General features: G+C 41.8%; 1 protein-coding gene across 4 annotated transcripts in view; it reads right to left on the reverse strand.

Moving 5' to 3' along the window:
* Positions 1-16,298, reverse strand: part of MAP3K5 (mitogen-activated protein kinase kinase kinase 5) — a 241,083-nt gene that overhangs the window by 143,420 nt on the left and 81,365 nt on the right. For 2 of the 4 annotated variants that reach the window (XM_078370136.1, XM_002747058.7), the window contains 2 exons: positions 8,097-8,120; positions 570-763 (listed from right to left, as the gene is read on the reverse strand). In XM_078370136.1, coding sequence (XP_078226262.1) covers positions 570-763; positions 8,097-8,120 — 218 coding nt within the window. Of the gene's footprint in view, positions 1-569; positions 782-8,096; positions 8,121-16,298 lie in introns of all 4 variants that reach the window. The other 2 variants (XM_035296827.3, XM_035296826.3) reach the window with 1 other exon arrangement.

Raw genomic sequence — 16,298 nt, forward strand, 5'->3', positions numbered from 1 at the left:
CCTGATCTCAAGTGATCTGCCCACCTCAGCCTCCCAAAATGCTGGGGTTACAGGTGTAAGCCACTGCACCCAGCCGTGATGCACCTATGATTTGAACATAATATAATCTTAACTTTCTGACTTAACCCATCATTTATTAACATAACGAATTGTTCTTAACTAAAAGAACAATTAGAGTTGAGTTAATTAAATAAAGTTAACTAGGAACTCTTAATTGTTAAGAGTTAAAGTGTTCTTGCCCTTACACTAAAAGTCCCCAGACATTTATCCCGGTAACGTCTCTGTACTTGCTTTGCACTTATTTTTAGATCTACCATCACTATAAAGCAGTTACTAGACTCTTAAATTTTTTGCTGATTTCAAATTGTTCTGGGAATAAAATGTATTACATGGCATCTATTTTATCTACTTGGAGGATAATAAACAAATTTCCCTGGTTCTTAGCTGTATACTGATATCTCAGGAGCACCTGATAAAAGGCACAAATAAAGAAGTAGAATAACACTTCATTATCATCACCAAAAGTGTTATTCTTCATTACCATCAACAAAAGGCATTTAAATTATTACCTAGAACTTGCTTGTGCCACCTTCAAAAGTTGAATGAAACGATCCACGAGAGGTAAGCAGATGGGTCCAAGAAGCAGCTCGAAGTTTGGTTGCATGAGCTCCGTCAACCCCTTCATGAAGCTGCTGTCACAGCAGTAGACCTTGTTATGTGGAGTGATCATGTAAGGAACAAAGGTGTAGTTCCCAGTGCACATCTGTGGAGAGAGGAGGGACTGGGAAGTGGGGAGCTGGCCTGGAGCCGCAGCACAGACGGAATCCTGCCTTACTCATTTTAAATAATTCCAAATGCAAAGGGAAATAGGAAAATCTCATTACTTATGTACAACCTACGAAAATGAAAATTTCTCCAATTTCTTTCATTGCTTATTTCAAATAATTAGGACTTATAGATGATACCAAAACAAGTGTGGAACAGTTTCTATCTGTCACTTAAATATTTATCCACCATCTTTCAAGGCTAGGGCGCTATGTTATTGCTGTTGGAAAAAGTGGTTTGAAGCGTGGCTTTCAGCCTTCAGGGAATTTATAATTTGGTCACAGGGCACAGCATACACATATGAGAATGCTACGAGCCCACATTTGAAGGGCTTCCTACATGTGAGATGATCCCGCTCAAATCCACTCCCCAGAAGCCTGCTCTCTGTCTCTCCACTACCAAAACTAGCAGCCCAGATGTTATCCTTGACACTTCCATTCCCTTTCCCTTCCATATCCTATTGAAATCTTATCTGTCCTGCCTCCAAAATATAATGTCTTATTTGTCCATTTCCCTCCATCTTCTCTGCCAAGACTTTAGTCTATGCATCAATGTACCTGGGGTGAGCCACTGTCAGCAGCTTTAACCGGTCCCCCTGCTTCCATTCTTGCCCTCCAATTTACTTTCTAACTCAGCCATCAGAGTGATGTTTTAACACCCTCCCTCAGATCACTTCCGGCAGCTGCTTAAAGCCCCATCTGTTGCTCTTGGGAGGAAGAAGAAATTGCAAGGCAATGTACAAGGGCCTGACTATGCAAATACTGCCCCTCTCAAACCTCAGCCCTGCCACTCTCCCCTCACACACTACAACCTGGGCTCACTGACCTTTTCTTGGTTCCTGGATAATGCCCACCTGAGGATAAACTAGTGCAAACAAAAGCAGAGCAGGGTAAAAAGGGGAAAATGAGTTGGATACCCTGAGTAAGCAAATCTGACTGAAGCTCAGAGCTCAGGGAAGGGAACTGAATTCAAAGTTAAAGATGTTAGACTGTACATTCTGGACAATGCAGAATCACAGAAGGACCCACAGTGGGAAAGAAAGCACAATCAGCTGAGTGTGATGGATCATGCCTATAATCCCAGCACTTTGGGAAGCCAAGGTGAGTGGATTGCCTGAAGCCAGGAGTTCAAGACCAACCTGGTCAATATGGTGAAACCCTGTCTCTACTAAAAATACAAAAATTAGCCAGGTGTGGTGGTGCACACCTGTAATCCCAGCTACTCAGGCGGTTGAGGTACAAGAGTCACTTGCAGTGAGCTGACACTGCGCCACTGCACTCCAGCCTGGGTGACAGAGCAAGACTCTGAAAAGAAAGAGAGAGAGAAAAAAAAGAGAAAAAGGGAAAGGAAAGGAGGGAGAGAGGGAGGGAAAAAAGAAGGAAAAAATGAAGGAAGAAAACGCAATCAAAATTGTGCATTTTGGCAGCCTAAGCAGGTAACAGGATGGACCAAAAGAAAGAGAAATAAAGTTTGAGGAGACGAGGTAGGAAGCTACACAGCATGACCAGAGGGACAGAGGTGGTGATAAAGAAACAGAAACGTGCTCCACGTGAAGAAGAAGGAATCCGCTGGACCTGGTAAATGATTACACAGCTTGAGAAAGGGGAAGGCATCAAAGGCGACTCTACAGTCATAAGTGCAGCTACCTATATAAAATGGTATCCTTAACAGAAAGCAAGAAATCAGAAAGCAGAACCAGACTAAGTTATTTATGAACACATGACTCGAGACACTTGTATATCAGGTAATAAACCAAAGAATCTAAACTCTAGTTAAAATATGGGAAGAACTTCAAAAGGTTGAGATTTGAATCTGAGTGGAATGGAGTGAAACTTTCACTTTTAAAGAGGTTGGAATTTAGGTGGGGCAGGACACCTAATGTGAAAATGTCCAAAAGAGAGCTAGAAATATGTGACTAAAACATAAAACAGTTTCAAGCCAAAATACAGACCTAAGAACTACTGGATATGGTTGAATCAAAAGAAATGGGAGAGACCTCTAAGACAAAAATCATAGAAAAAGAAAAATCCCAAAGTGCTGGGATTACAGAAAAATCATAGAAAAAGAAAAATCGCAGTACTTTGGGAGGCCAAGGCAGGTGGATAACCAGGTCAAGAGATCAAGACCATCTGGCCAATATGGTGAAACCCTGTCTCTACTAAAAATACAAAAATTAGCTGGGCATGGTGGTATCCGCCTGTAGTCCCATCTACTCAGGAGGCTTGAACCAGGAGAATCGCTTGAACCCGAGAGGTGGAAGTTTCTTTTCACTATACTCCAGCCTGACAACAGAGCAAAACTCTGTCTCAATTAAAAAAAAAAAGAAAAAGAAAAACGGCAGAGGCTGAGAACTAGAATGAAATATGTGGGAAATCCAACTATGCTGTTATGGGGAATAAAAGAAGTCCAGATTATTCATTCCTAGCCATATTAGCATACAGAGAATAATGCAGCATTTCTCTCATCCTTAGCACTTAATAAGTACAAACATGTTCACGATGTGCATGTACCAGGGTACGAACACTCATAAGTCAGTGGGTCACAACCTATCAAAGAAGCTGCTGTGGCCTTCATTTTAAAAGTGAGGAGACAGGTATGGCTTAGAGACGTCCTAGAGTTGGTCTGTGACATGTTTGGCACTGCGGCCCAGGGACTTTCTCTAGAAGGCATGTCCTTCCCACTAGGGGGTTATGCACCCTCCTGAGTGGCCTTTACAGGCAGATACATCTGTCCTCTAACCTTCTGTCATCTTTTATGGGAACCCTGCATGAGCCAAATGACTGTTCACAGAAAATAGCCAAGAAGTGCCAAATGTCCTTACAGCCAGACTTAATTATTTATGAACATATTATCCTTTAAGGCTGCTTCTTGTAATGTCAGGTCATGAAGCAGAAACCAAACCTCACTTCCAGTTAAAACACAAGAACTTCCAGAGGGTGAGATTGGATTTGAAAATCAAGTATGCTAAATTGTTCCTGTCTCAAGAGGAAACAATAATTGGAAGAGAGAGTGAACATGTCCTGCTTCTAAAATGTTACCAAGATCCCACAGCACATTCACCCAATTTAATTCTTTTACCCAAGCTACTGCTGAAGAAGAAAAGAAAGGCAAGGGTACCAAAGAGGCTGCTTGCCAAAGCATCTAAAGCTTCACCATGAGAACTATTTGAAAAGAACAACAGAATCAAATACTATTGTAGATAAGCACCACAACTCAAAATGCAAATGCAAATTATCTGAATCCTCCAAGTCACAAAATGAGAACAAAGAGCCGAAAAGCCAATAAAGCAGAAAAGTGGTATCGGAGTTTTAGAATATTATTCTTTTGCTGCTGGCTAAAATTATGTATCCTCTGAATCCTTACTACCTATATTAGTGTATCAGAGATTATTACTGAAATATGGGGCAGTGGGGAATACTTCACCTGAAACCAGTCCTGGGAGAGAATGACTATCAGATGTCTGGGTGTGTGTTAGACAGGGAGAGGTAAAGGGGGAATAATGAGTACGCGAACAGCAGAGAAAAGCAGTTCCTGAAACAAACCCCATGGTATAAGGCTTCAGAATCTTTGCTGAAAATATCTAAGCATGCTAAGGGTTTTCCCAAGTTCTAGGGTTCATTGTATTCTTTGGAGATTCTTCCTATGGTCTTTTTTTTCTTTTTTTTTGAGACAATCTCGCTCTGTTGCCAGGCTGGAGTACAGTAGGGCGATCTCAGCTCACTGCAACTTTTGCCTCCTGGGTTTAAGCAATTCTCCTGCCTCAGCCTCCCAAGTAGCTGGGACTACAGGCACATGCCACCACGCCCAGCAGAGACAGGGTTTCACCACGTTGGCCAGGATGGTCTTGACCTCTTGACCTTGTGATCTGCCCACCTTGGCCTCCCAAAGTGATGTGATTACAGGCATGAGCCACTGCACCAGCCTCTTTCCTATGTTTCTAAGGCAATTGTTTTTTTTCAATTTCCCATTGCCAATGTCAGGAAAAAGCAGGTGATAAGCTGCAGAAGCCACATGGATGCACGTGGGCCTGAGCTAAGCGACAGCCCAGTGAGTGTGCAGTGGGGGAAAAGTTGTGTGACACTGTGTTTTTCAAATAGATATAACTGCCCAGAAAAGCACTTTTACAAAATGACGAAAACTAATAGTAGGGGAACATTTATTTCCCAAGTTGGCTCACATGTAACTTAGAAATGTTATCACTGAATTTTCTGTGTACAGATTGCCACCAAACCCATAGTTTAAAATAGCTGATAATCCAAAGTAAATACAAACAACTCCTATGTGACCAAGAACAGACACCCACAGTGGAACATTTGCCTTTTATTAATAAAGTACTCATTCTAAAATATGTATACTTGCTTCAAAGACCTGGTTTCCTTAAATTTCAGAACACTGAGGCATGGTGATAAAATAACAAAACATACTATAAAATCCCACAGCTCAAAATCTAGTCTTATTTTGATTAATTTTTGTTGTTGTTGTTGTTCTTGTCTCACTCTGTTGCCCAGGCTAGAGCACAGTGACGTGATCTCGGCTCACTGCAGCCTCCACCTAGGTGAAAGTGATTCTCATGTCTCAGCCTTCCAGCTAACTAGGATTACAGGCATACACCACCACACCTGGCTAATTGTTGTATTTTCAGTAGAGCTGGGGTTTTGCCATGTTGGCCGTACTGGTCTTGAATTCCTGGCCTCAAATGATCCTCCTACCTCAGCCTCCCAAAGTGCTGGGATTACAGGCATGAGCCACTGCCCCGGCCCCTAATTAATTATTTTCACTGTTTAAAAAGAAAAAAAAAACTCCAATTCTGTTTTTCAACTTTTAGAAACTACATAAAGGTAAACAGAAGTGTGTGTTGAAAATGAAATGAGCTTCTGGAAAGACAAGCTCTCAGCATTCAAATGTATTGAAATAGATGCTTGAAATATTCAACTTTTTATAAGAACATTCAGCATCTGAAACACAGCAACTCTCTCTCAAGTCAGTGGGCAATTTCTTCAAAGTGTACAATATTTGGTTCTTTTTTTTTTTTTTTTGAGACAAAGTCTTGGTCTGTCGCCAGGCTAGAGGGCAGTGGTGTGACCTTAGCTCACTGCAACGTCCAACTCCCAGGTTCAAGCAATTCTCCTGCCTCAGCCTCCCAAGTAGCTGGAACTACAGGCACATGCCACCATTCCCAGCTAATTTTTTCATATTTTTAGTAGAGATGGAGTTTCACCATGTTGGCCAGGATGGTCTTGATCTCTTGACCTTGTGATCTGTCTGTCTTGGCCTACCAAAATGCTGGGATTACAGGCATGAGCCACCACGCCTGGCCAATATTTGGTTCTTTTATCGGCCTGCTTCTCCACAAGTCCAAGCTGGGCTAGGCAGGATGGCCTTTTTTCTGCCATTCTGGTCTCAGGGAATGCTACCATCACTGAAGGACCCTGACATAATGGCTACCCTTTCTTTAGCATACCACCTTATGTTCATTTTCTAATTTTTTTTCTTCTTTGTTTACTGACTTTCTACCAGTTAGACTCTGTCTACACAACAGTTACACATGTGGCTGTTTCCGCTTCCAGCCTCCTGTGACAACCCTGAGGCACCAAGCCCAAAGCCTGGCACATACTGCAGGTCCAATCAATATTTGTTCAGTCAAATATGTGAGATAAATTCAACAGTTTAACACCTTTAACAAATTAAACAGTGTTTAAAAATAGTGCATTGAAGCATGAAGCAATAATTGCTCACTTCCTGTTGAGATAGGAAGGATAACAGTTTATAATGGCAACATTATTTATGCTGAAATATGTCTCCGCCCTGGTTAAATCTTAAGCATAAGTTTTAAAATTACTTCAGAGTTGGGTAATCATGACAAAAAAAAAAGTTTAAAATTTCTGATTTAGAGAAACAACCAATTGTAGTGTTGTGATCTTGTCATCTTAAATCATCTTGTGCAGGCTTTTATAATATATTGTATATTATCTTCACTCCGAGTTGCAGAAGTACATTCTTTAAGGTTTTTAAAGACTGGCTGACTTTCTGAAATAAATGTACAACCACTGGCCACAACCGTTGGCCTAACAAGGCTGTTTCCACTTTATATTATATTTCTTCTTCATGTGGCATTTTTTAAATTTAAAATTTACTTTTCTCATATTTTCACATTTGTTTAATTCTGTGTGGAGGGTAGGAATTCTGTAGCGTAGTCTCAAAGGCAGACTACAATACGTAGGAATTTAAATCAATCTCTTCAAGTAGAAGACAGATGATAGATATCTATGTATCTGTAGTATGTGTAACTTACACATACTACAGACACATATACATACACATATGTGTGTGTGGATCTCTGTGCGGATATAGGCTGCTTTAGTGCCACTCAGAATTCCACAGCATTGAATACACTAAAAAACATTTTTTTTTTGAGACATAGTCTCATTCTGTCACCCAGACTGGAGTGCAGTGACATGATCTTGGCTCATTGCAACCTCCACTTTCCAGGTTCAAGCAATTCTCCTGCCTTAGCCTACTAAGTAGCTGAGATTACAGGACTATGCCACCATGACAGGCTATTTTTTTTTTTTAATAGAGATGGAGTTTCAGGCTGGCCTTGAACTGCTGACCTCAGGTGATCCGCCTCCCTCTGCCTCCCAAAATGCTGGGATTAAGTCGTGAGCCATCATGCCTGGCCTGAATATACTGTGAAAAGTTTCTTCCAAAACATAATTATATACAGAAAAAGTCAGGAATCAGTGTCATCTCTCATCATGCAAAATAAAGTTTCACTACAATGAAACTTTAGATACTTAGATAAGATAATCTATTTATTTACTTATTTTTATTTTTTATTTTTTTGAGACAGAGGCTCGCTCTGTTGCCCAGGCTGTAGTGCAGTGGCACGTTCTCAGCTCACTGCAACCTCCACCTCCTGGGTTCACATGATTCTCTTGCCTCAGCCTCCTGAGTAGCTGGGATTACAGGTGCACGCCACTGCGCCCAGCTAATTTTTTTTATTAGAGACGGGGTTTCAACATACTGGTCAGACTGGTCTCAAACTCCTGACCTTGTGATCTGCTCACCTCAGCCTCCCAACGTGCTGGGATTACAAGAGTGAGCCACTGCGCCTGGCTGATAACCATATTTATACTGATATATCAGAAAATCTAAAGAGGAATAACAGGGACAGAAATTAATAGTTTGTGGAGATTTTTAAAGTACCAGAGATTAGTTAATGGAAAACAAAACATTTTTTAAAACTCTGAGAGGTGAAGTAAAGTACTCACAGTATTCTTCTGGCAAATGATTTCCTGAAAAACAAGAAAAAAAATATAGCACAAGTTAATACAAAACTCAGTAATTCGACATTTATTAAAACTATGTGGGAAAATACTATGTGTATTAACAATGATATTAGCAATTAGAAATTTCAGGGGCCGGGCTCAGTGTCTCAAGCCTGTAATCCCAGCACTTTGGGAGGCCGAGGCAGGTGGATCACGAGATCAAGAGATCGAGACCATCCTGGTCAACGTGGTGAAACCCCATCTCTACTAAAAATACAAAAAAATTTAGCTGGGCGTGGTGGCGCGTGCCTGTAATCCCAGCTACTCGGGAGGCTGAGGCAGGAGAATTGCCTGAACCCAGGAGGCAGAGGTTGCGGTGAGCCGAGATCGCGCCATTGCACTCCAGTCTGGGTAACAAGAGCGAAACTCCATCTCAAAAAAAAAAAAAAAGAAATTTCAGGAAGTATAGATTTAGTTTCTACATCTGAAAAGTTATCTATCTGTCTATCTATCTATCTATCTATCTATCTATCTATCATCTATTTATTTTAGAGATAGGGCCTGGCTCTGTTGCCCAGGCTGGAGTACAATGGCACAATCGTAGCTCACTACAGCCAGGAGCTACTAGGCTCAAGTGATCCTCCCACCTCAGCCTCACAAGTAGCTAGGACTACAGGGCTATAGGTGCATGCCGGCACATCCAGCTAATTTTAGTATTTTTCTTTTTGTAGAGACAGGATCTTGCTATGTTGCTGAGACTGGTCTCAAACTCCTGGCCTCAAGCAATTCTTCCACTTTGGCCTCCCAAAATGCTGGGACTACAGGTGTGAGCCACCATGCCCAGCCCAAAATGTTTGCAATCTGTGGAGGCGACAGGAGAACACAAAAGTGTTTTCCGTGGTTTAAAAAACAAACAAACAAAAAACCCAGCACAAACATGGAAAATCCCCAAACTGAATAACCTAGAAATAATTTCTGCAGATTACCTGATCAGTCACAATCTCTTTAGGAGGAGGTTAAAGCAAATTTGCTTTCCCTAAGCACAATCTCCCTCACACTCTGGGAGAGGAAAAAGCAGCGTGTTATATCCTGAGCAGCTAAAAATAAAGGGTATTGGCCACTGGCAAATCCACACACAGATAATCAGAACATCTGACAAAAAAAAAATCCTAAAAATAATTTGCATATTTTTTAAGATGTAGAATGGGATAAGTGGTTGGTCATGGTGGCTCAGGCCTGTAATCACAGCACTTTGGGAGGCAGAGGCAGGTGGATCACCTAAGGTCAGGAGTTCAAGATCAGCCTGGCCAACATGGTGAAAACCCGCCTCTATTCAAAATACAAAAATTAGCCAGGCATGGTGGTACATGACTGTAATCCCAGCTACTCGAGAGGCTGAGGGAGGAGAATCACTTGAACCTGAGAAGCAGAGGCTGCAGTGAGCCAAGATGGTGCCAGTGCACTCCAACCCAGGTGACAGAGTGAGATTCCATCTCAAAAAAAAAAAAAAATGGGATAAATACACAGTGTGTGCAGTGTGCCTATCTTCTAGGTTGCAAAGAGTGAGATCATACAAATAACATACAGTATCTGACACATAACACATATCATACACATATCATACAAATAACATACAAATAGCTATACAGTATCTGACACATAAAAGCTCTCAGTATAAGCCAGCTATCAGTATTGTTATTCCTAAACCTTACCATGACTACAGACACTGGAGAGACAATCTAGAAAAGCCTGTCGTATCAAGGCTTCACTGAGGTTGGGGAATCATGATTTAGAAAAGGAAAAAGGGAATAGCATATTGGAAAGGATGGCCTGAATGTTGCCATGGAAACAAATAATAAGGCATTTGTGGAGCCTCAAGGGGGAGTCCACCTGGCTGAGGTGAGGAGCCAGATCTGGAAGGAAGAGTATGGCCAGGCGAGGCCCGGCTGAGTGGCCATCAACGTCAGCCCAGGACCAGGTGCTAAATCCACATGGGGCAAAGAAGGACCAATGAGGGCTTTCATGTACAGAAGCATGTAAGATTTTTGAATGTTTAAGGATAGCAGATAAGAAAACAAAAATTGGCAGAGGAAGGAATTGCACTGGGTAGTTCTAACAGCTATGAAGATGTATGCAAAATACTAAAATTACCTGGTGCCGTGGCTCACACCTGTAAATCTTAGCACTTTGAGAAGCTAAGGCCAGAGGATCACTTGAATTTGAGGCCAGCCTAGGCAACATGGTGAGACTTTGTCTCTAGAAAACGATTTTTTAATTAGCTGGGTGTGGTGGCACACACCTGTAGACCCAGCTACTCTGGAGGCTGGGGCAGGAGGATCACCTGAGCCCCAAAGATCAAGGACGTAGTGAACTACAACTATACCACTGTGATCTTGACTCAAAATAAAAAAAAAGACTAAACGATATTCTTCAATATCTCACAATCTTGCTGATAAAAAAGGACACGTGCATATTTAACATTTATGTAAGTCTGGATGGACATGTGTGTATATGCACACCTGCTAAAAGTAAAAAGAATGATACAGACAGCAAGGGCTATGGTTTAACAGAGAAAGATGTTCCTGGGAAGCTCAGCAGAGAAGACAGAACTCAAGCTGAGCTGTAAAGGACAGACGCGACCCCCAAAGGCAAAGCCCAGAGGTGGGGATCCAGCCGGGAGAGCTAGATAAAGCAAAGGCCCATTAAAGGAGCAATAAATATTATTGCAGGGAGTTAAAGAAGACAGTTCCTTTGGGGACCTATGAAGGGTGAATTAAAGAGGTATTTGGGGAAGAAAATACAAAACCTTGAATGTAGTCATTTGGCTAAAGCAGAAAGTTCATTCTGACGCATACAAATAGATTAGAAGGCTATTTGGAGACTTATTTGAAGAAAGCTTTGAATGCACAATAAAGTGTTCTGTGAGCACCTGGCTGTCAATGTGTTTTTTAAGGTGAGTGATATGTTCAAAGAACTGTCAGCACATATTGGGGCCCTGTTTGTAACAGCAAAGGCTGAGAACAACGTAAATGGTCATCACCTAAAAAGCTGTTGAATAAACTCTAGTACCTCCATATGCTGGAATACATTACACCCAAACAAACAATGAAGAACTTCTTTTCGAAGTGATAGAAAAAGATCTCCCAGATCTCCTAAGTAAAAAAAGCAAAGTAGAGAATAGTTTTTATCCTATGCTCCTTTTATGTAAAAAATGAAATTCAAATTTGTAAATTCATAAAATCTCTCTAGTAGGATGCCTAAGAAACAAATAACAGTGGTTGCCAGTGGAGTCGGTTGGCTGACTACAGGATAAAGGCAAAAGAATCTTTGGGAGGCCGAGACGGGTGGATCACGAGGTCAAGAGATCGAGACCATCCTGGTCAACATGGTGAAACCCCATCTCTACTAAAAATGCAAAAAAAATTAGCTGGGCACGGTGGCATTACAAGGATTACTCCTGAGTAATCCCAGCTACTCAGGAGGCTGAGGCAGGAGAATTGCCTGAACCCAGGAGGCGGAGGTTGCAGTGAGCCAAGATTGAGCCATTGCACTCCAGCCTGGGTAACAAGAGCGAAACTCCGACTCAAAAAAAAAAGGCCAAAGTATACATTTTCACGATATATCCTTCTGTACTTTTAAATGTTTGCAGCAGGTGAATGTATTACCTCACAAGGGCAAATAAATAAAAGGTAAACCTTGTTAAAGTTGTACACAGACTAATTTGATGACAGTACTTAGTGTCAATTTTTTTTTAAGACAGGATCTCGCTCTGTTACCAGGCTACAGTGCAGTGGCGTGATCACAGCTCACTGCAGCCTCAGCTTCTCAGGCTCCAGCAATCCTCCCACCTCACATACAAACAAAGTAGCTGGGACAACAGGTGTGTGCCACCACACCTGGCTAATTTTTGTATTTTTGGTAGAGACAGGGTTTCACCATGTTTCCCAGGCTGGTTCCTAACTCCTGGGCTTAAGCGACCCGCCTGCCTTGGCCTCCAGCAATCCGCCTGCCTTGGCCTCCCAAAGAGCTAGGATTACAGGTATGAGCCACCATGCCTAGGCAGTACTTGGTATATGAGGGGGAAAAGCATTTAGGTGGCTACTGCAAAAGTCCAGAGACATCGTAATAAGCGCTTGGTCAATGGGGGAGCCTCAGGAATGGAAATCAAGGGACAGATGAGTGGCATTGTGGAGAAAGGCTGAAAGTGGCTTTTCCTGCAGGGGTTTCAATGAGTTAATACTGTACACACACACCAATGGTTCATGAACAAAGAAGTTGAAAAACGCTGAATAATCACAAAGCTAGCAACACGGATGCAGAATTTTTCAAACTTGATTTATGGAGCATCTCTCCAGAGTAGCAAACCATACCCTTGCAAATACTGCTCTTGCTTGATAGACTATCAAGCGAGATATTCTATCTCTTGCCCTCTAAGTTACTCTCTTCCCCTCTAAGTAACAAGGAAATGCCCTCTGTGTAGCATCCTCTGTGCAATGTGTAAGAAACCTGTCCTCCATGAAGCTGGCCTTCACTGTGTTCTGTGACACCTATCTTCCCAACAGTAGATTCTGTCTTTATCTGTGCTGTCATTAACCCTCATACAGACCTTCTTGATAGCATTTCATTTACTACACTGCACGTTTTTGTTCCTACGATTTTCTCGCTCTACATCATGACTTCCTGGGGTACAAAGACTATGTATGTTATTCCCATTTGTATCCCGACTGATTGTCTGGCAAATGTCATGGCATATAGCAGGTACTACAAAAGCATGAATAAATGAATAAATTAATGAATGTATAAAATATTGGACTATGAATTAGGAGTAGATATGTATAAGATATGGCTCTGCTCTCAGCAAGCCATGCATCGTTGACTCTTCTTTCTCATATGACACTAAGATCGTTGGACTAAGTGATTGCTAATCTCTTCCAATGCTGTGTTCATCATTTGCTTTTGCCTGAAGGGTTCTCATAATCAGTGCTGTCCTTGTGCTGCTAGGAGAGACTCCTAGCTCCCCCAGCATAGGAGATACTCTACCCTTGACTCTGTTTTGATGCACCAGGCACAGAAATGGAAGTGGCAGGGAAAGGAGCAGTGGTGAGTTCTGATTGAGCAGAAGGCTCCACAGAAAAGCAAATGGCCACTACTGGCTCAGTGCCAATATGCTATGTCTTCCTTACAAATTGCTCATTGGAATAATAAACCTCTTATATGTCTCCTCTGCCTTCATTTCAGATTATGCATATATTATAATACATGCATTTCAGATTATGCTTGCAGATTGTGCATGCAAATTATAAAACTTTGTTAAAATCATTTCTGAGCCAGACGGTGGTGTGCACTTGTAATCCCAGCTACTCAGGAGGCTGAGGCAGAAGGGTTGCTTGAGCCCAGGAGTTCGAGGCTGCAGTGAGTTATGATCACACCACTGCACTCCAGCCTGGGTGACAAGAGAGACCCATCTCTTAAAATGAAAAAGAAAAGCCAGGTGCGATGGCTCACACCTGTAAACACAGCACTTTGGGAGGCTGAGATGGATGGATCACCTGAGGTCAGGAGTTTGAGACCAGCCTGACCAACAGAGTGAAACCCCATCTCTAATAAAAATACAAAAAAAATCAGCTGGGCATGGTGGTGGTTGCCTATATAATCCCAGCTACTAGGGAGACTAAGCCGGGAGAATTGCTTGAACCCAGGAGGTGGAGGGTGCAGTGAGCTGAGATCACGCCATTGCATTCCAGTCCAGGCAACAAAAGCAAAACTGTCTCAAAAAAAAAGAAAGAAAAAGAAAAATCATTCCTGTAACATCTGAATTCTTGTTAGCTATTGCTTATGCTTCGTAGAAGCTAAAAGGCTACAAATCCTGGTCTTTTGAAGGAGACAGATTTTACTCACAGTGTATCATGTAACCTTAAAAAAGGCATCAACTTTAATGGAGCAAAGGTACTGTTTGTGCATTTAACTCCATCCAAATAAGAAACAAACAAGACCTTGAAAGGTATATAGAACAGAGAATGTTTGATTTCTATTAAATCCACTGAAGAGGTGTGGGAAAAAAAGGGAATAAATTTGAGACATAACTTCTCTATTTCACATCAGCTCATGGAAACTTTTCATCTCAAGCCTGTATACATAAGAAGATAAAATTAACATAAACTGCAGTTCCTTACCAGTGGCATGTTTCCGAAGATGCATTACCCCACTACAACTCTGTACTTATCTGAGGTCTTTAGGGGGTTTTGGTCAGTGTAACCCTGGCTATACCAGAAACATCCCCCAAAAATTTTTTTCCTGATTTTCTGATATTCGCTGATAACCAAATAGGGAAGCAAGACAAAAGAAAAAATCTAGTCCAGGGCTCATTTGAAAGCAAAGACTAACTTTTGATGGCTTTCTGGGACAATATGTTTGAAAAGGTCACCTTAGAGATAACTAAATGGAGCATTCCCACCACTACGAAGTTTTTGTGCCTAAAATTTAGGTAAGTGCAGCCAGGGGAAGAAGTGGGAATAGCAGGCATGGGAGGCCAAGTTGAATCAGACTGGGGGTGGGAGAAGCAGGAATAGGAACCAGGATTTCAGTTTCCTGAAAGAAGAGAAAGGAGCAGGCTGGAAGTTCTTGCCCAAGGAAAGAACCTGGCCCTGGCTGGTGACCTTCTGGGCCTTCCATTCTGATCCCTCTTTCTGTCCTAGTGGAACTTGGCAAGTTTCCATTAAAGTTGGGGAAAAGAATAATCCCCATACTCCTCAGCTCCATCTTCTTAACTCATTTCAGTATGTCAAAAAAGCCAAACAAGGAACCATCAGATGGGCTATGTGGGCCTCCTAGGCCTTGCTGAGAAGGAGAAACACCCCCTTTACCCTTTTTGCACACTGATAAAACAAGCCGAGCACACTCAAAAAGAGTAATCCAACATAAGTGGCATAGAGCCATTACACAGTCTTTAAAGATAGAAAGGAAACAAAGTACTTTTGTGTTTACATGTTATGCCGACATAAAAGCTCAAGTTTTAAAAGAAAAAAACCTCAATAATCTTAAAAAAAAAAGTCCTAGAAAATCATCTTTTTTGCAGAACATATTAAATTTGTGAATGGACTGAGAGAGGAAAGTATGGGATGACAAGTCAAAGATGATGAGGCAAGGTTTATCCCTGCCCCGACACTAGCTGTGTGTATGCCCCAAACAAGTCATTGCATCTCTCTGGACTTCTCTGTAAAGAGAGTATCTTCTGGCCAGGAGTGGTTGCTCATGTCTACAGTCACAGCACTTTGGGAGGCAGAGGCAGGGAGATCACTGGAGCCCAGGAGTTTAGGAGCAGCCTAGCAAACTATTGCTGAGGGAATAGGGCAAAATCTATGGAGAAATGGCAAAACCCCATCTCTACAAAAAATACAAAAATTAGCCAGGTGTGGCTACATGTGCCTATACACCCAGCTACTCAGGAGGTCGAGGTGGGAGGATCGCTTGAGCCTGAGAGGTGGAGGCTGCACTGAGCCAAAACGGTACCACTACATTCCAGCCTGGGTGACAAAGTCAGACCTTGTCTACAAAAAAAAAAAAGAAAGAAATTAAAAGGAAAAGAAAATATCTTCTATCGCTGCAATCCAAATAATATCTAACTTGTCTGTCTCACTGGGTTCTATGTAAAGGCCAAATGAAGTAAGTTAATGAGACTACTTGCAGTACTTTATAGGAGGAGGTATTAATAAACCAAAGCAAAAACTCCAACTCAATTCCTGCACTGCCAGGTGCACAGACCTTTAACACCTATCTTATTCATGACAGGGGTTAAGAACACATCCTTCTCTTGAATATGAGCACCTGTTAATTAAAACAACCTGTACCAAAAATCAGCTGAAAAGTAGTCCTAAAAGGAATTCTAGCCTCTCTTCTTTTCCTATTAATTTTGTTTTATATTCAAATAAGCATACCTTGGTGGAAGAACTCTGCTGTAAGTAGATATCTGTCTCTGAACTGGGCTGGAATGCTGACGAATGACATTTTATACATAAAGCATTTAACAGCGTTTTTTTTTTTTTTTTTTTGAGACAGGTGGTCTCTGTCGCTTTGTCACCCAGGCTGAAGTGCAGTGAAGCAATCGTGGCTCACTGTAACCTCAACCTCCCCAGGCTCAGGCAATTCTCTTACCTCATCCTCCCAAACAGCTGAGACTACAAGCGTGCAGCACCTATGTTCATCTTA

This window comes from Callithrix jacchus, chromosome 4, assembly GCF_049354715.1.
Source record: "Callithrix jacchus isolate 240 chromosome 4, calJac240_pri, whole genome shotgun sequence".
NCBI classification, from domain to species: Eukaryota; Metazoa; Chordata; class Mammalia; order Primates; family Cebidae; genus Callithrix; species Callithrix jacchus.